Source organism: Thamnophis elegans, chromosome 10 (assembly GCF_009769535.1).
Source record: "Thamnophis elegans isolate rThaEle1 chromosome 10, rThaEle1.pri, whole genome shotgun sequence".
In the NCBI taxonomy this organism is placed as follows: domain Eukaryota; kingdom Metazoa; phylum Chordata; class Lepidosauria; order Squamata; family Colubridae; genus Thamnophis; species Thamnophis elegans.
Genome location: NC_045550.1, coordinates 9,219,477 through 9,246,280, shown reverse-complemented (window position 1 = coordinate 9,246,280; position 26,804 = coordinate 9,219,477). Strand labels below are relative to the sequence as shown.

The 26,804-nt window shown below is 35.7% G+C and overlaps 1 protein-coding gene across 1 annotated transcript in view; it reads right to left on the bottom strand.

Moving 5' to 3' along the window:
- FGFR2 (fibroblast growth factor receptor 2) overlaps window positions 1-26,804 on the bottom strand; it is a 101,484-nt gene that overhangs the window by 25,043 nt on the left and 49,637 nt on the right. The window contains exons 4-7 of the mRNA XM_032224940.1: window positions 17,725-17,915; window positions 16,634-16,778; window positions 9,345-9,547; window positions 1,094-1,245 (exon numbers count right to left, since the gene is read on the bottom strand). Coding sequence (XP_032080831.1) covers window positions 1,094-1,245; window positions 9,345-9,547; window positions 16,634-16,778; window positions 17,725-17,915 — 691 coding nt within the window. The remainder of the gene's footprint in view (window positions 1-1,093; window positions 1,246-9,344; window positions 9,548-16,633; window positions 16,779-17,724; window positions 17,916-26,804) is intronic.

Below are 26,804 nucleotides of genomic sequence, written 5' to 3'. Positions count from 1 at the left end.
CTTTCATATAAAATTAAATGTCCATGGCAAAAAAAACCACAATTAAGGTAAATGTTCTTTAAAAAGAAAGTTTTAACTGGAAAAGCTTTTAATTTAATTATGTTAATATTAATGAACACTTTAATATATCTGTTATGTCTGCTACTTCAACAATAGACAAAGACTAACGGGTTGTATGCTTAGCTGAGATCATGCTGTGCTCGTTCTGAAACTAAAATTGAATTTAAGATCTTGGCAGAAAGCAAACATTTGCATTGGAAAATGACTAATTTATGTGTTCTTGTGCTTCTTACAGGAGTTTAAACAATATTGTCTTTGTGAGCCTACAGACCCCCAATCTAATAAACCTCGATTTAAAGAGCTTCTTTCATTACAAATCTGGTCCACCCGCATTTATGCTGAATGCTGTTTTAAGTGTTTAATGCGTTAAGATTTTCCGCATTAATGTTTCCCCTCAGGGAAAGCTGACAGAGTTATGCATACAACTCCCACTGTTGACTAGAAGCTTGCAGGTGGCAAGTGAAATGTATGGCACTAGCTTTCATTCACCTAATTATGAGTATTTCCATAAATATACATTAAATGCCAAAAAGCAAACTGTTCAGGGATAAATTTTAAAAACAAGTTGTTTGAAGTTTGCAAAAAAAAAGTGAGGTGGATTTTAAAAACTGGATTACATGCATCTAAAAGGTTTAACTTTGGTTAAGAATGAGGGCCAACCAGAGTTTGGTTTGAGGTTAGGACCACGCTTCCTTCATTTATAATATACAACAGAAAAAGGGGAGAAATTCCTGTATACCATGACTAGTTTATTATGCTATAGCATTAGTAAATGCAAATAATTCTTCTGGATGAGGGATATGAGAACTGAAAGATTGATAATTTATCAATCAAATTGATTCATTTATAATATACAAATATACAAATCAATCAAATTGATTCATTTATAATATACAGCAGAAAAAGGGGAGAAATTCCTGTATACCATAACCAGTTTATTATGCTATAGCATTAGTAAATGCATATAATTCTTCTGGATGAGGGATATGAGAACTGAAAGATTGAAGGATCATTTTCTTTCATAATTACTTACTTATCTCTTGGGTATTCCCATTTTGGATCTTCTGGTAGTTCATATTCAGAAACTCCAGCCAACATGGGAGCGTCAGCATTGGAAGAAAGACGGGTAGTAATTCTCACCAATGGTGTATTGGAGTTCATAGAAGAGCTTGATTCTGCAGACACCTGTTGTTTGAATACAAGATGCAAAAAGGAGATGTAATCTGGGCCCAATTGTTGCAAACTGGCACTAGAAAGTAGGACAGCCAGCTCATGAGTACTAGTTGGTTTCTGAAAGGGAGTAGATGGACTACTGACAATTGTAATGTCCTGGTGGGAATCTTACTATTAAAACACTTCTTTTAATTAACTTTATAATGAATTAATTATAGATCCAGACTTTCCTTATTGAATTCTGAATGGATGTTCATATTATTTACTAACTATATTTGTAACAATCTTTCATCCTTATTGTCCCAAAACGTATATTTAAAATATGCTGTGATTACCAGACTAACTTTTCTATCTATTCATACAATTTTAGAAATGTATTCAGACTTCTTGAGTTTGCACTAGAGACTTGCTAATAATTTACAAGAGGGGTACACTTTACCAATGTAATACTGATAAATTCATACATTTCCGTATTATAAGATGTAAGTAATTAATTTTGTATTTATTTATTTTTATTTAGCAATAGCAGTTAGACTTATATACCGCTTCATAGGGCTTTCAGCCCTCTCTAAGCGGTTTACAGAGTCAGCATATTGCCCCCAACAACAATCTGGGTCCTCATTTTACCCACCTCGGAAGGATGGAAGGCTGAGTCAACCCTGAGCCGGTGAGATTTGAACAGCTGAACTGCAGAACTGCAGTCAGCCAAAGTAGCCTGCAGTGCTGCATTTAACCACTGCGCCACCTCGGCTCTATTTATTTAGGATTATTTTATTTTTACAAATCACCCAAGACTGCAAACATATCAAACACACCTTTCTTCTCCTATTGTGCCCATAACAACAACCTTGTGGGGTAGGTTGAGCTGAGATAGAGTGACTGGGCCAAAGACACCAACTGTTTTTCCATGGCTAAGTGGGACTAGAATTCAAGGTTTCCCACTTTCTAGCCTAGTGCCTCTTTCACTAGTTATGTTTGGATGTAACTTCAGTTGGATCGTTTATTTATATTGTGATTATACACAAATGCACACTCCAGTCCATTCATTTGTTCAGTCTTACTCTCATACATGCAAAAATAAAGAGAGAAAAGCTCAGGACACCCCCCTCCCCATATTCAATATTAAACATTCAACCAAAGCCAAACAAAGAAAAAAATGTTTTTTTAAAACACTGTTTTATTATGACCCTGCAAAGCTGCCATTCAAAATATGGAAATATCATTTCTTGCAACATAATCTGAGAATCATTCTGGAATATAAAACCTCGGTGAATGTTTTTCATTTGTGATCTGATATGACTATTAGATGAACAGATTTTTGTCCCCTAATTCAAATGTAAAATTTAGCGTTTCTTTACCAGCTGTTTACCTAACAATATTTATTTTATAAACATGTTATACAGTTTGAAACCTTTCCCTCCAAATCCTGTAATATATATATTACAGGATTTGTCTAGTCTCCCTTTATTTATTTATCAGCACAAATACAACACAAATGTAACAAAGGCAACAGTAAAAATATTGGGTTTCTGTCTGGATGGTCTCTTGTGACGAGACGATAGACAGAGAATGGAAGCAGTAGACTTCCTCCCATACTTGGGCATACCAGGGGTTGTGACACTAAATACATACCTATTTTCCTGGCTCAGCTGATAAGGAGGAGAACCTTGTGGCTTAGTGGTTAAGACATCTGCCTAAGATGTAATACAGCACAGGTTCTAATCCCAGTAAGGGTATGGCTAGCTGATGAGAGCTAAATAGCTTGAAATAGATCTATACTAGTCTCCCTTTATTTATTTATCAGCGTGCACACACACACACACACACACACATATATATATATACATACATACATACGTGTACATACATACATACATATCCCCCAAAGAACAGAGCAAAGATAACCTGTAAGAACTCATGTCCCAAAAATACCTCTTTTGGTGTCTCGGTTTCCTTATTCCAGCGGACATGATACTAAGTGAAGCTAGAACATGTTAAATAAAGCAGCCTAGTATGAATCTGCTTGACAAAAATCTCTTTGGGCGCCATAGAGATTCCATATACATTCTTAGAATACGAAAAATATAAGAGTTCAGTGCTTTGTTTTGAATAGCGTCTCTGCCTAGAAGAGACATTAATGGGATACCTGCCCAGAATCACCCTGTTGAGGTGAATGGCCATAAAATTTAAATAAAAATAAACAAGTATATACATAAACAAAGAAGACCTGGGCCAAGACAGGACAGCCTAGAGAGACATCAAGTAAACCTCATCTGATGCTTTGTGCTTTCGAATCAATAACTAATTGTTCCCCTATCCACACATATTTATGTTAATTACACATTTATCTAATCAGCTCACCCTGTATGTGTTATGGATTCCTGCTTGCCTGTTGCAAATGCTATGCTTTGTGAAATGTTTGTGTCCACCACTTTCTTTTTTTTTGGGGGGGGGGGGTCAAGGGTCAGGGAAAAATAAACAGCTTCTCCATAGTAGCTATTTAGTAAGATGTCTTAGAGCAGTGTTTCTCAACCTTGGCAACTTGAAGATGTCCGGATTTCAACTCCCAGAATTCCCCAGCCAGCAAATGCTGGCTGGGGAATTCTGGGAGTTGAAGTCCAGACATCTTCAAGTTGCCAAGGTTGAGAAACACTGTCTTAGATGTTCAAATATTTATAATTGCTCACCATTTTTAATTATTCTGGAATTTTATCATCATCATGGAGAAAGCAGATTGTGATGGAAACTGGTAGTAAAGTTAAAACAAATTTAACCTAGGGCCCTGTGAGAAATGATAGAAGACAGCTTGATGTAAAATATGCTGTTACTAAACAACATGAGAAAACAAAGGGGAAATTATTTTAATATGAATTCAAACCTGCCAAAAAGTTATGCTCACATTAATTTGTCCAAAACAAGACCAGGGCTATCCACAGTTAAATGACAGAATCGTTGTTCAGGCTACTATGGAAAAACATTTAGACAAAAAATGTGTTTTTCCAAGGCCAATCCTTATTTTCAACACTACGGAAAAATGCTTGCTTTTAATGTAAGCTGAAATTCCTTATATGAGATACACCGATACATTATCAAATGATTTGAACATTGTTCATTGTATAAAATTGTTAAGAATTACAATACGCAGCTCAAAAGTTTTATTTCTTTCAAAACAGAAAGTGACCCTTACATGGAAAAGTCTACTTAAAACGGCTTAAAACTATATTATGCGTAATGAACTTCTAGAAAAGCTAATGAAACTTCATTAATCTCTTTTGAGATCATATCTGTATAGTTGATTAAATTTTTAATTTAAATAAAATATACAAGATTTATAACAAAAACACATTTCCTTTATAGTATATTAAGCTGTGTGTGACAGTGTGTGTGTTTTCATGTGATAATAGAGATAGATAGATGATAGATAAATGATAGATGATAGATAGATAGATAGATAGATAGATAGATAGATAGATGATAGATAGATAGATAGATAGATAGATAGATAGATAGATAGATAGATAGATAGATGATAGATAGATGATAGATAGATGATTGGATAGATGGATGGATGGATGGCTGGAGCGAGGGAGCGAGGGAGGGAGGAATGGGAGGAGGGATGGAAGGCTGGATGGATGGAGGCATGGAGGGAAGCATGGCAGACGGGCAGTCAGGCAGACATAAAGCTAGATAGATGGAAAGGCAAATAGATAATAGACGGAAAGGCAGAAAGATAGACAGACAAATAGGCAGATAGATATAAAACAAACAAGTGAATCTCAAAGATAAATACATCCTTTGATTAGTTATGGAGTAAAACTATTACAGAAGGTAAAGGACAATTAATGCTTATTTCTATGTAAAACAATTGAATAGGTTGGTTTCAGGTACAAGAAAGCCATTTGAGTCTAGTTCCTGCTTGGCTTTCAGAAGGAAAAATGTATTCATGTTTAGACAGACTATTCTTTATTCAGTTAGAGCATTTTGTTTAGAAAAGGACTTCTTTCTATTTTTCTTTTCTTTATATATTATGTATCAATACATTCTGCACATAGCTATAGTACATTTCCTTTAAAAATGCCATTAACTTTCATTTTTTGAAATTTTAACTTTTAACTTTCTGATAACCACTCCAACTGGTGAATGTAAAAAACAAAAATCCGATCCAATGGTATGATACATTCTTTTTGGTTTGAAACAGTGTTTAGAACAAGTGATATAACCTTAATAAAAAAAATTAGTAAAGACCATTTTCTATAACAAAAATCTGGTGAAGTTTATTACGTGCAGTTTGTGCTGTACTTTACTTGATAGATTGGTTATTAGCAAATGAAGTTAGACTTGTAGGTTTCCTAATCACTTGAGATTTGGCAGAATTAGCAAGTATAATCTTTGAATTATTATTAATGGAGGAAAATCATCAGCATTCCTTTTCCCCTGATTTAATTTTATTGGGGAAATTTGTCGAAGTGATAAAGAAAACTGAAAAAAAAGTTTTCATGCATTCATTGGAAGTTCCCCTAGGAAATATTACTGACTTGGATCAATTTATTGCAGCATATATGCAGCAAAATAAAATATCTGAAGCCTATATCACAAGCAGCACTTGGTATATTAATTTTGATAACTTAGCTTGGGAAACCTGGAATGTTAGAAGCAATTTCCTATATATGGAACTATTTCACTTAAGTCCTAATTTGTCCAGTATGAATGATTTCTCACAGAAAAATAATCTCTAAAAAGTGGAAATCGAACTGCTGTATCACCAGGACTCCAAATGTCATCTAAACCAATTGACTACTAAATTAATGTATGACTGTTTGTCCTAATGCTATGAAGAAACCATACTGCATTTAGCTGTTTCTATTTAGCTGTGCTAATATAAAAATATTGTTATTAAATCACTTCAAGATTTTTTTTCATCAAATTTCAGAATAAAAGTAGTAGATTGCAAGCATAAAAGGATAGAAGCAATAAAGCCTTAATCATGTCATTCAGTAACACATGAATGTAAACCAAATATATTTGGATTTCTTTTTCCCAACTTCTTTGCATTTAAAGGAAAAAGTAGAAAAAATTAACCTTAAATATAATTATGCAGTAACTTTTAGGACTAGAAGAAACCTGTGTGTGTACTTTGTGTGTGTGTGTGTGTGTGTGTGTGTGTTTTATGTGTATTGCTGTATGTATATTATCTTTGTGTCTACAAATTATAATTTCTTTGACTTACGGTCTTGAATTACCATTCAATTGCCATTATGGGAATAATGTTAAGTTTCAATCATTGTGTTATTGCCAATTCCACATCACAAAAAAGAATAGAGCAATGTATTAAAGTGCTGCAAAGGTTCCAAGTAGATACACCAGATAATCACAGGAGTTATTTTCTTGTATAAATAAAAAAACAAGAAACCTGGGGAATTAGTCACCAATTATTTTGGTAAAATTGCAACACAAACTATTAGATCTGCTGTGTGGACTTCCATGTGCAAATCTGTGAGAGATGATCAAAGTAAAGCATTCCAAAAGCAAATCAATAGGATAACTGGCATTGAGGAAAGACTAAGCTTATGGTGAACCATGGCCTAACTATTGATTGATGCTTGGTGCTCTATACCAATAATATTTTCTCTGTTATCTAAGTCAGGTCATCTAGATGTTTTAGTTTGGGTCCATTCCAATGATTTCCTTTTATCCAGGATTCAGATCACTATCTTTAAGAAGGCTGAAAGTGAAAGTTTTGTTTAGCCGACAGCAAGACATTCAATTTTTCATGTGTTTTGTTATATACACAAATATGAGTATTGTATACGTCATTACTTGTCATTATTGGTTCCAGGAGGCACAATGAGTACCAAAAATGATGAGTACCAAAGAAAATTTTCCCATAAGGAATAAAGTAGTGAGTCACAAGGCAGCCAACATCGACAAGTTGTAGTTTGTGCATTGAGTACAAACAAACGATGAGTATCAGGACAATTTTTTTTTGCATCAAAATACATTGAGTACCAAATTCTATGAGTTTCAAAGCAGTTGAAACAATAGGTGAATACAAGAAGGTCTGGTTATTTAAAAGGTGTCAAAATTCTTTTGCAAAAACTTTAAAATTTAAAAGTAGGCTTCATGCATCTAGAGAAATAACACTTTCAATTAAAATATTATGTTATTTTTTTATTTCATATTATGGCAAAATGATGACCATGTAAATGAGAAATAGTTTAATCATAATACCATGTTTTAGCAATAGCAGTTAGCAATAGCAATAGCAGTTAGACTTACATACCGCTTCATAGGGCTTTCAGCCCTCTCTAAGCGGTTTACAGAGTCAGCATATTGCCCCCACAGTCTGGGTCCTCATTTCACCCACCTCGGAAGGATGGAAGGCTGAGTCAACCTTGAGCCGGTGAGATTTGAACTGCTGAACTGCAGATAACATTCAGCTGAAGTGGCCTGCAGTACCGCACCCTAACCATTGCGCCACCTCGGCTCTCATGTTTTCCCAAAAATACAGCCTACCCCAAAAGTAAGTCCTAGCTTCATTTTTTTACACGTGCACCCAATATAAACCCTACCCCCAAAATAGGTCCCAACATACTCCAGGGTGCATGGCTAAAAATTAAAGTAGGGTGGGTAATGGGGAGTGGAGCTGCCCTACTATTTTCCTTCAAACAGTTGCAGCCAGGCCGAGCCCACCCCAATACCTGCCTTGCTGGCCCATTTCTTCTGCAGCTGGCAAGGCTTTCCTGATCGATCCAGAGCTCTGTTATAGGCTACAGAGGCCTTCAAGATAGCCTTGCCGGTCACATAAGAAGTTCCTGAAGGCCTCTGATAGTGAAAAGGTGGCCAGGGGTGATGCGAGCAAGTGAGGTGAGTCAGTGGATGACATCCCCCCTCTGAAAATAAGACCCGGTGCCTTTATTGGTGGCAATAAGACAAGGTCTTATTTTTGGGAAAACACAGGTAGTTTAGTTTTTTTATAAAGATTTTGATAAACTGATTTCCAGTGATGATTTAATGCCACATGTAAAATCATAACTGATATATATCCCCAAAATATCTTATGGGAAGTTTAGATCAGATATCATGAACATGAGATGATCTGGAGCTTCAAAAATGCCATTTACAGTACCTTAGCATAAAATAGCTATATCAATACCCATTATCAATTTCTATTTCTTTTTAAAGATTCTTTTCTATCAGCACACACATATCTAGAGAGAGAGAGAGAGAGAGAGAGAGACAGAGAGAGAGAGAAAGAGAGCGAGAGCGAGAGGGGGGGAGAAAGAAAGAAAGAAAGAAAGAAAGAAAGAAAGAAAGAAAGAAAGAAAGAAAGAAAGAAAGAAAGAAAGAAAGAAAGAAAGAAAGAAAGAAAGAAAGAAAGAAAGTCACAATTTCATACATGCAAATCTCTTTATCTCTCTATAGTGTAAATCAGATATCAGGAACAAAAAAAACATTTTCAGAGCTCATAAACCACATTCCACTATGTGGAAACATTCCTGTGTTGAGATGCTATAGTAAAGCATAATTATTGCTGTTCAGATGAAGACTTCTGTTTCTATGGAATTTGCATCTCTCCCCACCCCCCAAATGTAGACTTACACTGATTTTCCCCTCCTCCTGCACTAAATCTTTTCTATTTGCTGTAGCTCAGTAAATATTTCTTTTTCCCCTAGAAACTTAATCTCTCTTTCTCAACATCACTCATTTCTGTCCTGACATTAAATAACTTGCAACACTTTGAAAATCAGTTCTCTAATTGAATTTGTGGACTCAAAATGGGTTTCTGTAAATTATTCACTTCCACATTGTGAATTCCTTGGATCAGAGTTTTAAATATAACAACTTTCCTTTACGTGTTCCTGGATGAACACACTCAGAGCTTATGCAGAGAACTATTGTCCTAAACCAGGACTACATTTTTTTGTGATTTAAACATCATTTAAATATTTGGGATCAGACTTTGTTGCGGGTTCCCCAACAGCTTTGAATTTATAGAACTACTGTTTTTTTCACCCATTAGACACTCCCTGAATCGGAATCCTTTTGCCCCCCAAAGGATCTGCTGGCTTAAGGGAAGGGAAATAGGTTTTTGTAACTCTTTATCTACTTTCTGTTACCTGTCTGCGCAAAGGAATGCGCTTTGTCAGTTTGTGTACCGCAGGTTGACTGCTGAAGTCTGATTTCTTGGTTGTAGATCTCATGCGACACACGAAAACGGCCACCACCATACAAATAATGATGAAGACTCCCGAGCAGTAGATGGAAATCTCAACGTAGTCTGGATATGTTGGGTAAGGTTTGTTTGTGACTGAAGCTACAGTGCAGGTGTGAAGGGGGAACAGGTGGGACAACAAATTAGGAGGCAGAAAAACATCAAGCTGAAGAGAAAAGAACAAGTACATAGGTGGACCGCAAGTACAGGTAGTCCTCAACTTACAACGGTTCATTCAGTGACCAAAGTTACGACAGCATTGGAAAGCAATAGCAATAGTTAGACTTATATACCGCTTCATAGGGCTTTCAGCCCTCTCTAAGCGGTTTACAGAGTCAGCATATTGCCCCCAACAACAATCCGGGTCCTCATTTTACCCACCTCGGAAGGATGGAAGGCTGAGTCAACCTTGAGCCTAGTGGGATTTGAACAGCCGAACTGCTGAACTGCAGTCAGCTGAAGTAGCCTGCAGTGCTGCATTTAACCACTGCGCCACCTTGGCTCTTAAAGAGTGACTTATAACCATTTTTCAAAGCTACGACCTATGAAGCATCCCCACAATCACGTGATCAACATTCAGATGCTTGGTAACTGGCTCATATTTATGACCGTTGCTGTGTCCCAAGGTCACATGATCACCTTTTGCGACCTTCTGAGAAGCAAAAACAACGGGGAAGCCAGATTCATTTGTTACTAGCTTAACAACCAAAGTGATTCACTTAACAACTGAGGTAAGAAAGGTCATAAAATGTGGCAAAACTCACTTAACAAACATCTCACTTAACAACATAAATTTTGGGCTCAATTGTGGTCGTCAGTCGAGAACTACCTGTATTGCTGAACCAAGTTTATAAGACACCAAATGCCTAATATTTTCATAGTTAAAGGAGAGGATATTTTAATGTTTTAGTGCTTAGCACATCTAATATTTTAGAATGTGACTGAATCTACTTTTTCTTTATTAAATGACTCTTTCAAGGTAACTTGTGAATATGATCACTGTCGGGGTTATTAGCCAGCCTATTTATCTTTGAAAGTAAGACTACATATTATTGGAATTATGCGAGTGATCACCTTTTTCTTCTTACTCTATTTTTCTTTTTTTTAAAGCCAAGGTTCCTTAGATAGGAAAACAGGCACATAATTCATTCCAGATGAATCAACATTTATCCCAAACTCCCAGAACTTGGCCTGCAGCAAATGACAGGTTTAGTAAAATAATTTTAAGGAACGTTGTAGTTAACTCTGTGGGCCACCTGAACATACAAGGAAAGCCAAACAAGAACTGAAAGCTAGTGGAAAAGCAAGGCTTATGAGAGAACAAAGCATAACAAAGATTAGTCATCAGCTACCTTGGACTTCTGTACTTCTACTGAAGTTGGCGGGAACTAAATACATCAAGTATTTTCGATTAGGTTTTCTCATTCATGAATACTGCCAAATTTTGTTAAATACCAAACATTCATCAATTTTATCTTCCTATCTATCTCATATGGGAGTAAGTCCAGTGAACAAGGTGATATATATTTCTAAGAGATAAGCATAGGATCAGGGCATTTAACGTCAGAAGGAACCGAGATGTACGTTTTAGATCCTTCGAAAACTAGCTATTAAAGCATTGCCATCCAATGTCTTAGAGCAATGTTATTCACTTTAATGACATTTAAGAGGATGTTAAGGTAAAGGTAAGGTTCCCCTTGCACTTATGTGCTAGTGGTTCCCGACTCTAGGGGGCGATGCTCATCTCCGTTTCAAAGCCGAAGAGCCAGCACTGTCCAAAGATGTCTCCTTGATCATGTGGCCGGCATGATTAAACACTGAAGGCGCACAGAATGCTGTTACCTTTCCACCAAAAGTTGTCCCTATTCTTTTACTTGCAATTTTACATGCTTTCGAATTGCTAGGTTGGCAGAAGCTGGGACAAGTAACGGGAGCGCACTCTGTTACGCAGTGCTAGGGATTCGAACCATCAAACTGCTGACCTTTCTGATCGACAAGTTCAGTATCTTAGCCACTGAGCCACCTTTCAGAGGATGTTAAGAGCACCTAAAACTCTTATATCCAAACATTTTGGCAGAGCAACTCATGAAATCTAATATAGGTCTTTTTAAGGCCAACAGGAAACAAATTATTTTTAATAATTACTTTTTTTAAAAAAAACGTAACTTTTCTCCCCAAGGCTTCTATTTTCTATAATTATTACAAGAACTATCTACTGTCCTACCTGAATAATGATAAGACTATACCGTGAAAATGGTAGCCTAATTAGTTGGATATATTTGCCCTAGTAACAAATGCAGGAAGTTTAAAGCTTTTATATTTGTAATGATTGACAATTTCAAAAAAATGATTTCAGCACTTCCTTCCATAATTCAATCTTTGAATTATGCCTAGATACAAATTAGCTTCAGCATAAACTCACATATCTAGGTAGGCAAGTACGGTATATAAGTAAGCTTATCAAGGGGATATTGTGCTCATATTAGATCTAGTCGTAAAGTGGCACTGGACAATTACAATTCTAGTTTATAGTTACCATCTACCCATGTTTATTTTGCAGATCAACATTTTCCAAACAGGTATATTTGAGATGTGTTGAATAGCAAACTTTAAATATTCCCAGCGATCATAGCTACACTTCTAGGGGATGACCAATTTTATATCCAATTGTTTTGGGTAGTGTAATGATTTGCTGACATCCATGTGATTAAAATAAATTATGCAAGATTAAAATAATTATGGCAAACAGTATCCTAGCCTGCAGTGACTTTTGGGTTTATAACTTTTGGGATATCTTTTTTTTCCTCACTTTTTATTTGCATCTGTGAAAAAAGCACTATTAGGAATATCAGTTTATGTTATGTGTACCTAATCGTTTTATTTCAGTATTAAAACAGTAGTAATTCAACAAGTATAATTGGTCAGTATAAAAGCTAATCTTCCATATCATGTGATGTTAATACTCCTTCACATAAATTGATTAAGTTGTGCTTTAGCAATTGTAAATAGGGAAGTAAATTAGTAAACAGAAGCAACAGCCATTTAAATCATAACCACCTGTTTATTGATGGATGTAGCTTGGAGCTTCAAAAGGTAATAAGTTAAAAATATAGTAATGTGGGTTTTCTTACATTAACAGGAAAGAAAAACTTTGGAAACCTTGAGAAAAATCTACAGCCATGTACAGCACAAGTATAAACTATATGCTTTAGCAATACATACATGCAGGAATCTTTATATAAAACTTTAAACAGAAAAGACACAAACACACAGAGAGGCAAATTATTAACTGCAACTTTCAACAACTTAAGGTACATTTCTCTAACAATAACAGCGTACGGAAATAGGTTAAAGGGTTACAAAGCAAGCAGTTTTTATTCATCTAGATGTCCACTATTTTCTAATTGACATTTTCAGCTAGAAAAGCAAATCACGGTGCACTTCTGCTCAAAACAGAAGCAACATCATCGCAAGCAAGACAAGACACATTTTGCAAACAAGCAAATTATAGATAGTCCTCAACTTACAACAGTTCATTTAGTGGCCATTCAATGGCACTGAAAAGAGACTTTTTTCATACTTATGACCACTGAAGTAGCCCAATGGTCATGTCATTTATATTTGACAACTGACTCATATTTATGACGGTTGCAGTGTTAAGGAGTCATTTTATGACCTTCTGACAAAGTCAATGGAGAACCCAGATTTACTTAACAACCATGTTTCTAATTTAACAACTGCAATTATTCACTTAACTTAAGAAAAGTCATAAAATGGAACAAATTCACTTAACAACATAAATTTTGGACTTAAGTTGAGGACTACCAGGAGTAGCCCATTTGCCTGGAGCATGCAGCAATTAAAGAGTACACCAAATTGATTGTAAAGTTAGAGAAACACCGCTTCTGTATTCCCTCTTCTGTACGGCAAATTCTCATGGACATATATCCCAATTTGTTGGCATTAATAGCTTTTCAAAAGCGCTCCCTCAAATTCCCCCTCTGATTTGCTTTTAAAGTCTAACCTTCCCAGAGAAACATAAACTGGAAAAGTTGATGATTTTTTAAAGTATTCTTCCTTTTTTTTAAATGGGAATTTGGGTAAAACGGTTCGAATTATTCAAATGAATTCCAAAACCATCCCAGTCTATAATTTTGGACAGTCTTTGAAAAGCCCTTATTGAGACAGAAGCCATGTTATTTAGTAGCAATCAACAATGAAGCAGGAAAAGGAAGAAAACCATGGAAGATAGCAGTATATACCTGGCAGGACGGTCAACCATGCAGAATGAAAGGATATCCCAATAGAATTACCCGCCAAGCATGTATATTCCCCAGCATCCTCAAAAGTTACATTCCGTATATAGAGAACCTCAATTTCTTTGTCCGTGGTGTTTACACCGGCAGCCTAGGAGAAAAATGAAGGCAAGAGAAAAGCTAGACATTTTAGGAAATTGTTGTGGATGGGAAATGGGACCACGGGAACGTGGCACTTCCGGAGAAGCAAAATTTCACCGCCGTGGGGGAGATCCCATCCACAAATCCTCAACCAAAAGGCAATTACCAACAGATCCCAGCGCACCTTAGAGAGGAATAAATCATGAATACCCTTCACCAAACCTATACTCACCACCTAAATATGCATGCAGTCAAACAAACATGGAAAAATCCGACCACAAACTGTTTTGAGTTTTTAAAAATGGCACAGAAACGTAAAATCCACAAAAGAAAAATCTTTTTTTTAAAAAAAGATTCTCCTTCAAATTAAAGAGGAATATCAGAGACATAGATGGAAGAGTTGAAAACTAAGAGATAAAAAAGGAAGTATGTTCATTATAATTTTGATAGAGGTTAAAGACTTATTTTTAAAAAGACCTCTCAGGCAAAATCATGAAATGTTATGGTAGTAGATAACAGAAAACAGAACAACTATGTGTCAAATAGAGATGAGAAGTCAATCTAAGATTGTTTGGTGTGCCTACACTACATCCATTATTTTTCAAAGTTTCTGTTTCTGTCGGGAGCAGGTCAGAAAAACTTGACACTATTATAGTAAACATGTACAGATCAGTGCTCCCTAAAATGATCTTATTGGTGTGGACACCAAGTACAGTGAGATACAAGGCCATTTTTCATACTAAATCTACTCTATTGTTCAACATTTCAAGGTAAACAATAGGATTGTTCAAAGGGCAAAATAAAGAATCTCAAATTAAACAATGTTCTAAAACAATCTACATGGTAGCTTTACTGTTCCATTGTGCACACAAACAATGGAATTAACAATAGAGGATTCATGTTCATTGACCATCAGAGCAGAATGCTTTTACATAGCTACCAAGACTGTCACTTTATTAACAAGAGCCACATGATAATATATAGCTTTGTGCAGCTCAAGTATTTAAATAATGTGATAATAAAGAATATACTGTATATACTCGAGTATAAGCCTAGTTTTTCAGCCCACTTTTTGGGCTGAAAAAAGCCGCCTCGGCTTATACTCGAGTCAGTGAAAAATTTGCCCGAAATGGAGGAGAAAAAGGGGCGGGGCCATGCCGCTGGGTGACACTCGTGAATGGCCCAGTGCCCCTGTGAGTTTCCCCTCCCTCTGTGTCAGTTTGCCGCGCAGCGCGCACCGCACCATCCCCCCTCCTCACGTTCTAATGTAATGCAGGGCTGTCTTACGATTCCCCTTCCTCCCCCTCCTGCCGCTCTGCAACGATGTCCCACCTCCTCCTTGTTATGGCAAGCAGCCACATAGCGATGTCCCACCTCCTCTGGTACAGTGATCCAATGATAGGAATCACTGTGCCGTGTGTCATAGGAGGCGGGACATCGCTCCCGCGGCTGCACGGGACATCATCATCACAGCGGGACATCAGCATCATGAGGTGAGTGAAGTATTTCATTGAATACACCGCTAGTTTACTGTTTTTCTTTGAAATAAATATTCAAAAACATTATTGGTATCTATTTTTATTTTTGAAATTTACCGGTAGCTGCTGCATTTCCCACCCTAGGCTTATACTCGAGTCAATAACTTTTCCAGTTTTTTGTGGTAAAATTAGGTGCCTCGGCTTATATTCGGGTCGGCCTATACTCGAGTATATACGGTAATCAGCACTAGATTTCCAGGAAAATAGTTTATTCTGAACTGAATCTACAGGAATTCAGATTTGGTCTGATACCACGGAGAAAAAGTCCAAAATATGCTACCCACAAGATTACTTTTCTTAAGTTTATCCCAAATACTAGTTGTGACTAATGGTATAGCTATAGTCACCACCAGAGGTGGGTTCCTACCAGTTCGCACCTATTCGGTAGAACCGGTTCGTCAAATCTACCGAACTGGTTAAAAGAGGTTCCACCAGTGGACCCGGAAAGCAGGCCACTCCTACAGAAGAGGTTCCAAAAATTTTTGAAACCCACCACTGGCAAGGATCTTGTAACTTGACAGCTTTAAGACTTGCATGCTTCAATGCCAGAGTTTCTGAATAGCTACTTGGACCGACCTAAATACTAATTCATAATTTTATATCTGGTCACATGGGCGGCAAGCCACTCCCATCTGGTCACATGGGTGGCAAGCCACTCCCACAAAGGAGGCAACACCCACAGAGTAGGTTCCAACAAACCCACCACTGGTCACCACATATTCTTAGAAAAGAGAAAGGACAAACCTGAAAAAATGGGAAATATGTATGAGATTCATGAGGATAAAATAGGTTTGTGTCTATAATGTTGCTTTACAAAGAAAAATTCCAAGAGCAAAACCAAGAAAATAAATAATGAAAGAAATCTGAAGGGCTGCTTCCTGAAACAAAGTTCTGTCCCTTTAAAATAAAGGACATATGGTCTCTGTGACTATTGGGGTGTGCTAGACATAAAGTGAAGAATGAAACTAAGGGAAAGTCAGAGGTTAAAGTCCTTCGGAGTATACTGAGAAAGATATATAGACAAATATATTTGAATGCTTGAAAGAAAAATACAGAAGCAGCTAATTAAAAAGTCATGTATACTGTTTGTGGGAATTTTTCCATGGCTACTGGAGTAAAACCAGTTGCATCTTCAAGACAGGATTATAAATGCACCAAGGTCATAGAGTTATCCTAGAAGTTGCCTGAAGAATCCCAAAGCACCACTTTTTCCAGCTTCTACATCCACCTTTCTTGAACAGACATTTTTTTACCTTTATCTGGCTGAACCACAAGCCAGGCAGACTGGTTGGCCTCCCCTATATAATTGGAGACCTTACAAATATATTCTCCAGCATCCTCCTCTGTCACATTGTACAGTTTCAGCACTTCAGCATTGGAACTATTTATCCCCGAATGCTAGAATAGACCAATAACACAGGAGAAGAATGTAACTGCTACCCCAAATGTAGACACCACCATGGTCCCGCCACCAAAATACTGAAGATGTCTTCAAACAGCATATGAGTAGATAAATAATATAGTTATTTTATGTTATTTTAAAAAAACAAGAATAGAATGGAAAAACTCCTGAGTAGACCAACTGTTGAGTGGTGCCAACTCCTTAGATTCCAGGCTCTTATTATTTCATAGCAGAACAATATTTTGTAAGGAAATCAGTGGCTGCCAACTTGAAAGTTCATTGCCCAGTAGAAGTTTCATAACAAGGTGGTGAAAAATTGACACTTCAGCATCACTGACATTCAGTAAAACCAGCACAGCCAACATTCTTTGGCATCAAATATAACCATTCCAGGCCACTTAGTGTTCCCCTAGGCTTGAATATTAAAAGCAGAGCATAGTTTTCTTTATTTATTTGTATATTCTTTGCAAAAAATAATAATCCATCGTAAGTAATATTAAGAAAAGTATATGACAATTCTCTTAATAAATAATAAAATCTGAAAAATGAATCATTTTGCTAGTAAATAAAAGGATTTCTAGAGCAGTGTTTCTCAACCTCGACAACTTTAAGTTGTGTGGACTTTCAACTTCCAAAATTCCCTAGCCAATATGTCTGTCCATACGTCTTAAAGTTGCTGAGGTTGAAAAAGAGTGTTGTGTAGAGAACAAATTGCCAAACAAATGTTTGCTTTTCTTTCTGTCAAGAATGGACAGTATTGTCACCTGATGACATCGGACAGTAACTCCCGTGAGTGCCAGCTCATTTTCGCACAGGAAAAATGAAAAAGTTCTAGTTTATTCAAATGAATTTGATCCCTTAGTTCCATTTCACAATAACATTTGTAAAATAATCACTTATTGTCTCAAAAATGTACAATAATGATAATAATAGTAAACTTACCTTTAAAACTTCCAAATGTGGTAGTCCATCTGGTCCATATTTGCTTCCATTCTTTTCTACGTGTTTTATCCATTGGATATGAGGCTGGGCATCACTATAAACTTTGCAGACAAACTCAGCATCGCTCCCAACAACTGCAGAGGTATTGGCTGGTAGACCAGCTTGGAGGATAGGCCTGTGTGGTGATCGTTCTATCAAGAGAGGGATGGGTGGGGGAGAGATACAAAAGACAGAATATAAGCATATAAAGATGCAGAATTAATCAATGTCGCCAAAATAAGTGTGGGTGAACATGAGACAACTTTTGGCTGGCTTAATATCACAACCAAACAGAGCAAAAGCTATACTTTCAAGAAGATTTTAAAAATTACAGCTGGACGACTATTGAAACATTATCCTTAAAGGAGCAAAGAATGAAATTTCACAAGGAAATATAGAGCAAAGTTTTATAGCAAAATTCATCAATTACCACTTTTTAAGTGACCGAGACTTGATTTAATGCCCTTTACCAGTGAGATATTGTATTTACCACTTATTAAATAAAAATTGAAGATTTTAATATGCATTAAGTAGTATTTAACTTATATTCTACATTTGAAATCAATGCAGACATTGAGATAAATGCATCAATACAACATGCAAAATGATGGATGGATGGATGGATGGATGGATGAATGGATGGATTGAAGGAAGGAAGGAAGGAAGGAAGACTAATGTTAATATGTTAATAGTTCTAAGCTAAATAAGATGGTAATCACTTAATGGTAATCAACATTATTGCTGAGTATAGAGTAGACAAGTATAGTATCATTTCAAATCTATCATAGTAAAACAAAATTATCTGTATAGTCCATGGTAGCTTTATTCAATCTGGAATAATTCTCATAGAATTCTGCATGTTTCAGTTTCAGATCTAGAAGACATCATTTTACGGAAACCTTTTCTTTTTTCTATTTCTTGTTATTTTTTAGTTATAAACCTTGATACATCACTTCAATACAGTGATGTTTATAAATATTAATTGGAGATTATTAGCATTCTATTATTTTATTTATTTCTTAAATTTATATTTAGATCATTTGGATTATTGAAAATGGAGAAAAATGTTCTATCAATATTAATTACAAATTAGAATGTAAGTATTACAAGCATAAAATTGACTTAAAGTTGAGTTTAACAGTTAGAACTGCTAGAAATGTGCCAAAATATTTTATAAACACACACATACACATAGACGCACATAGACAAAATGTAACAAGGATCAAAATGCTCAAAAATAAGAATTCATTTTTTACGATTTAAAAGATGTCAGTTTAGAAAAATCTTTTCTAAGAATCTTAAACTGCTTTCCCAAGACAGCTGCACAAAAGTCATTACATGCCCTAACTTACTGTACAATACAATCTTCTAAGTTCACAGCCGACTGCTATTATTATGAAAAACAAATATTATTATTATTACTTCTTTGTGGTATTATCAGGCCAACATATGGTTTTGCAAATTTCAAAACACATGACATCATTCTGTGGTTTGGAGCTACAAAGTCTTGGTACCCAGAGTAAAAGGAATAGATTATTCACACCCATCTAGTGTCACAACATGATCTATGTTGGTTTTCTTCCAAGAAACTTTTTTGGGGCAACACCAAACTGGCTCTTTTGAATCTAAAATTCTTTCTTTCTTTCTTTCTCTCTCTCTATCTCTCTCTCTCTCTCTCTCTTTCTTTCTTTCTTTTTTCTTTTCTTTCTTTCCTTGCTTCTTTCCTTGCTTAGCAACAAAAATTTGGGGCTCAATTGTTGTCATCTATAGTCAAAACAACATGAGGACATTCTTGTTCATTGGAAAGAAAATAATTCCATATAATATATATATTATTTATTTGTGCTGATAAATAAATAAAGGGAGACTAGTATAGATCTATTTCAAGCTATTTAGCTCTCGTCAGCTAGCCATACCCTTACTGGGATTTGAACCTGGGCTATATTACATACTAGGCAGACATCTTAGCCATTAGGCCACAGGCTCTTATCAGTTATCAGCGAAGCCAGGGTGAAAGGTATCTATTAGATTTTTACAAACCCCTGGTAAGCCCCAATTATGGGAGGAAGCTAACTGCTAATGTGTGTATATATATGTATATATATGTTTTCTGAGGTTTTCGCGGGTGCTAGTATGTAGGTCTCTAGTTGTTCGGGTTTTCTCCCGCGTAGAATTGGAGATGTCTTGGCGACGTTTCGACGAAGTCTCATTCGTCATCTTCAGGCGGCTTCAGACTACTTCAGGTTTGGTGTTTCCAGGAGTATATATGTGTGTGTGTGTGTGTGTGTGTGTGTGTGTGTGTGTATGTATGTATGTATGTATGTATGTATGTAAATTTACCAGGGATTTTTTTTTATGGAAACAATTATCCTTAAAACTTTGGACTAAGAGGTACACCTCATAAGATAAAGATGAAATTGTAACATTCTTACTCACAATAAAAGATTCCTTCCTAGTTTTTCTAAAACTCTGATAGTGGCGCGCTATAAAAATATTTAAGTATTTAAGTTATTAATGGTACAAGTATTTAACAGAAAAATTTAAATAGTGTCCAAATGCCAAACGTCGTACAATCTTTGGTGGGGTTCCTCAAAAGTAGAATACCGAGTTTATATAGCAAGCAACAGCGCTGCCAAACAATGAAATCTTTCATATGGCAGGCCCGTCACAAATGCCTCCCGGGAATATATTTGCTGATACAGCAATAGCATTGCAGTACAAAGCAGCTGTCTTCTTTAACTTGTGCCCCTTGCAAAGCTTGTTTTTAAATGATTTCACAGCTATATGTGGAATTGTGTTTAGGTCTTAACTCCGTGGAAGCAGAATTTCATGCCGGGCACTGACTACTTGAAAGAATCTCTATTAAAAATTAAGCTCAGTTCTTGCCCTCAAGGATTCAAAGGCAAATCCTAAAGGCCATAAGCATTGAGTGTGAAATCTCAGGAAAGAAGGCAGGAGTAGGGAATGGAAAACAAGAACAGATCCTGCTGTTTCGTACGTAATGTAATAATGTGTTTTGTATCTGTTGGCTTCCAGGACAGACTGAATTTGTTTAGAGAAAGGACTAAGGAAGCATTAAAAGATGCTGCACAAAACATTTCATTCTTCTTTGCAACGTTTCTGCCTTTCTTAATGTATTTTAAACATGTATATCCTGCCTATCAACATGATGTCCTAATCACAAAGTAGTTTTAATAATATCTGTAGAATACAATGGGGGCGGGGTGTTAGAGAAAATCAAAACCATTTAAGGATGAGGGATCAAACCAGAAACCAGTCAGGAAACTATCCTTTAACAATTATAATTGAGGCTGACATTTGATCAATAAGCAAAACGATCACTACTAACTCTGGCTGTGCTTAGGATTTTACTTCAGGCCTGCAAGGATCATAAAGTTACTTTTTTCATCATTGTAATGACTGTGAACAGCCTCTAAATTGGCAGTTGCTAAATAAGAACTTCCTCTAGGTTCAAAACAGGAGTCAAATCGGACGATTCCTGCATGAAATGATACACGAGAAGACCTCCTAGATCTACTTCTACTGTTGGCTTGGAACAAATACCAGAAATAAAACAGCATCCTTCCAAATTTCACACTTATGATTCATGTTTTACCTTTCTAATGTTCTGCTTCATCAGCTGTAGAAGTAGATGGTATAAAAACAGAGTGGAAGTTGAGGTGTAAGTTATACATTACTATTTTTACAGCGGTGGAAATAATGTATAAAATTTCCCATCTTTTATAAATAAGATACAATTTCATAACACTTATCCTTCTTTGGTTAGAAAAACAACAAGCCTAACACTTCTTTAACATAATTCCACCTTCCCAAAAAATATTACAATTGTCTACAGTACAAAAATGAAACCTTGGAGAACATTATTTAATGTGTTCTTAGAAAGTCAGCAGGCCTCATGTTTCATTTACGCACATCAGGATTTGATTGTTTTAGTGACCTTACTTCTTGCCCTCAAATAAAGAAGAAAAATAAAGAAAGAGGAGGGGGGATTTCCCCAAACTTTGTATTAAGTTTGATACAGTCTTAACTTTAAGTTCCATATACCAATGCAACTGAAATATTACAGCTGATCTAATTTTGAGTTCGAAACTGTATTAATCACAGAAATATTTACATAAATGAAACACTGGGTGTGCATGGCTGAAAGCAGAGGTGGGTTCCTACCAGTTTGCACCTATTCGGTAGAACCGGTTCGTCAAATCTATCAAACCGGTTAGAAGAGGTTCCACCAGTGGACCTGGAAAGCAGGCCACATTTACAGAAGAGGTTCCAAAAATTTTTGAAACCCACCACTGGTCCTTGGATATGATTATTCTACACTATCATGCTCATATTTATAAAACTCAGTGCCTCTGTGAAAGATAAGGATGACTACTGCGTTTGTGGTGCAATCAGAACATTGCGTGTGTTGAAGTTGTTTTAACGCAAACCAAAGATGCCTTTTAAAAAACAAGTTTACATCCTATTCTTATGCATGCCAGTGCTGTGTGTGAGGAAATTTAAGGTAGTTCTGACAAGTGTCGTCGGCATCTTCATATCCGGTCACATGGGCGGCAAGCCACTCCCATCTGGTCACATGGGTGGCAAGCCACTCCCACAAAGGAGGCCACACCCACAGAGTAGGTTCCAACAATTTTTGAAACCCACCACTGACTGAAAGTAAACACAAATCTTTAGCATGCAAATTATTAAGCTTTTCCAAATATTCATCTAACAATAAATAACTCCCATCATCTGACAAAATAATAACTTTTAGACTACAGTATATTTCATGCTCACATGCTACAATACAAGAAGTGTCAGGTTTTCTGCATAATGTTCCCATATATAGGTTTACTTAGCTATCATCAAGCATTAAGAGCACTTGATAACATGGTAACATGACAACAAATTATAATGACCAACATGAAACAAATCAACACTAATTAGATATGGTTTGTTTAAAAAAGGGACAAAGTATGTTTGATGTTATTTCTTTGATATTACCATAGATATTCACATGATTTTCAATATGCCATGAAAGCATGGACATCATAGAATGACTGGCTCCTAACAAAACCTCTTGGCCACATACAATGTCAAGGTCAGGAAATCAGGATTCTAGGGAGTTCAAATGAATATCGGTTTACTGTATGCTAAAGTTGTCTGCAAAAATCTGAACTACTAACAATCAAAGCAAATTGGCAGCAGATAAGAATAAACTTATCTACAGAATTCAGGATGGCTGGACTTCGATCTCTTGTGGCAATGAAGGGGCTCAAGACTGATGACATGTTTGACCCCCTCACTCGGGCTCAGCCTGGTCAACTGCTACATACAATTCAATTGGATTGAATGAGTGGTTATATAAATTGAACATTCAGGATACATTAGAAAAAGATAGAGACAAGAGAATTTCTCAATAAGAAGGGACCCTTTCAAAGCAAGGATTCAAGCACACACAGGAATTCCGTGAACACCAAGCACACAGACACACAAACACACATACACAATGCATACATGATCTTCTCACACATTTCAAAAAGATAGCAAAGATCTGTGGTAGCTCTATGATAGTGGTATGCCAGGCAAATCACTTCACACATTCTTTCAATGTGTACAGGTAGTTTCTTAACTTGTTCCCACATAAGTGTTTTTCTTCCTTGGGTTTCCCATAGAGTTTTGGAAAGTTTTCACACATAAGCAACACATTCCTGATTTTAGTACAGAAAAGTCTGCACTGTATATCACTAGTGTGCCATATGACTAGTCTTCCAGCACATTTTTATTTAAGACATAGACTTGATGTTTACCCATGTTTAATACTTTCTCTTTTGCCTTTGTGCATGATATCCCACCATCATCTCTTCTAATAAAGAAAATCGCTATTTGGTGGTGTTTTGAAAATGAGTAGCAGCAAAATGCAATATACAAACTAAAATGTCATACTTCTTCTAATTAAATTATGGATATAATCTAGCATTCACTGATTAATACAGTGGTACTTATGAGAACTGGCATATATTTAAAAAAAACTGTGATAGAATCAGTGGTCTCTGTTTAAGTAAGGAAGATGATAGATTTTCAATGCTGGATAATCATTGTTATATGATTAGAATAAAATTTACATTTTCTTTTATTTATTACTAGATGATTCTTGACTACCGCAACATCTGTATATGAACATTTTTATAATCCTAAAAATAGCCATAGGATAAAAACCTTTGGTTTAGTTGGTAATGGTGCATATTTGCCAATAATCCAAAATTCTCAAGATGCTTGTATCTTTATGTATCATTAAAACAGAGACTGCTTTGGTAGTAAATAAATATAAGCAATACATCCATGCTAATAAAATATCCTTGGGGCTGTATCAGGAAATAAATGTAAAATCAGTAAGACAGGCTTTAATTTTACATAATTTAAGTCTAAAATATTCCCAACATAAATACTGTATAAGTAATGAAGCTTTTGGCTTTATTCTGTACAAAAATAGTATAGTATAGTATAGTATAGTATAGTATAGTATAGTATAGTATAGTATAGTATAGTATAGTATAGTATAGTATAGTATAGTATAGTATAGTATAGTATAGTATAGTATAGTATAGTAAAATAAAATTTAAATCATATTTCAACTCATATTCTGAGACCCATATCATGAGTCAAAATATTAAAGGTGAAATGTTATTTGCCATACATGGTAATCAGTTTACATCCTTAAAACATATTTTTCTTGTTACGGCAAGAAAATAGGAGTTGCCGTAAATTCCTACTAAATTGCAGACCAAGGGGCAATTCCAAACATTTTTAATAGCTTTTAAGAATCATGTACCATATCTGTACTTTGAGCAACCGGACACCTTTTCTAGACGGCAGCAAAGAATGATCAAAGTTACTTCAGTGATATCTGGTATGCCAAATATTGTGAAAAGACTGAGGTATACAAAACTTTTTAAGATAGAATAGCAAAAGATCTCAACTATTAACCTTTCAGGTCATATATCTCAAGGTCCTTCTTACTAACAGGGGAAAGCTGTAAAATATACAGCTAAGGCTGGCTCCTTGCATTCTTATCTCTATATCTCTTCTTATTTCTATAATTTTAAGGGAAGAAACACTGGACAAGAACTGATAGAGAATTTATTAATTTGCAGCATGAGCTTTCCCCAGAAAAAGGGAAGCTCCCTTTTTCATGGAATCATGAAATATGATTTCTTCAACAAGGAGCTTAAACTCTGTAAAAATCTTTGACAATTAATTGAGCATTCTGCCCACATTACTTAAAAGGTGGATTAAATGTGGTGAATACAGTCAATCATGGCATTAAATCATGGTTTGCTTAACCATACATTTATTAAATTAATTTCAACTGCATGATTTGGCTTACTAAAAAAAAAAAGAGAGACCTAGGTAGGACCTTTTCCAACTAGTTGAGGTAGTTGAGGTACAGCTCACTTCATCAGATGTCTGGTTGATTTACTCAAGTGATATGGTAATCAAATTATATTTTGATTTGATATATGAATTAGTATGCTACTTATCTAGAGGAAAAAATACTGTTCCCATACAGTGAAGATTGACAGCTTTTATAGCAACAACTGCTTGAGAGCCGAGGTGGCGCAGTGGTTAAATGCAGCACTGCAGGGTACTTCAGCTGACTGCTATCTGCAGTTCGGCGGTTCAAATCTCACCGGCTCAAGGTTGACTCAGCCTTTCATCCTTCCCAGGTGGGTGAAATGAGGACCCAGACTGTGGGCGCAATATGCTGACTCTGTAAACCGCTTAGAGAGGGCTGAAAGCCCTATGAAGCGGTATATAAGTCTAACTGCTATTGACACTTGGTATACTTTATAACAAAAGATAATAAAAACAAATTTTCAAGTAATCCCAGCAGTCTAGTAATACTAACAATACATTTCTTATGCCCATATATAGGAATGGTGGCTAATATGGGGCCTTTCGGTTCTTCTTCCATTACCTTGGCTAAGTTGATTGGATAGCTGAATTCAACAATATCACAAAGATCACACCTTGTCATATCCCATTAAAAGCACAATCTGGCTTTTAATTGCATCTTTGACTGTTCACCTATTTGGGGAATTCCATCAAGAACACTTTTTCTATCTGTTCTTTTCCATGTGAGTAAGAGCTTCATATTGGACTCCTAAAATGTAGCTAAATAGTTAATAGTCAACAAATATCCTCACTACACAATATTCTTTCCAACTAGCTAATGGAGTTATCATCAAATAGAATGTACATTGTTAAAAAAAAATAATGGTTATAACACAAAATTAAGTATGACAATCACTTGTAAAAATATTCAACTTCATTCAGGACAACAATGTCCATGAAACAAGCATTGCTTGTTTCATTAAAGAAACTGCTGGGCAGTTCAATCCATACATTTATCTCTGTTTAATCACTTGAATAATCCTTAGCATCATTCAGGAATCTGTACCTTTACAAAACACTCAGTTATGTTAACTATGATCTTAATTATTGTCTATCAGATTGTTTTATTTTAATCAGCTATTGACCTGAATCCACAATATTTTTTATGTGATTGAATCTAAAGGAACATATCCATAACTTGTAACCATTCTCATTTTTGAAGCACAAGCTAAGGCTAACACACCTAAGTGACATACATTTTTAACAAAACAATTCTTGCAATTCAATCCACTATGATACAATCTATAGCTTCATTCTAACACTGATGAGAAATTATTGCAAGGAGCTGATTGACAGCTACCATTTTATAGTTGAGAAAGTTTATGAGCTAGCACTTCAGTCAAATGTTCAACAGATATTCTATAGCAGCACTCACTGTATTGCAAAGCTTTTAATAACAACAAGATTCCAATTTATTAAAAGCAATGCAGAAGTGGAGTTTTAGATTTTTATAGATTTTAGATTTTTTTAAATAGAGCTTCCCCTTTATCATTATGAAAGGAACAAAATGAAAGTAGATTTTTCTGCTAAACCTAATTTTGGACATCCTTTTATGATGTCAACCTCTTTTATTAAAAGACGTA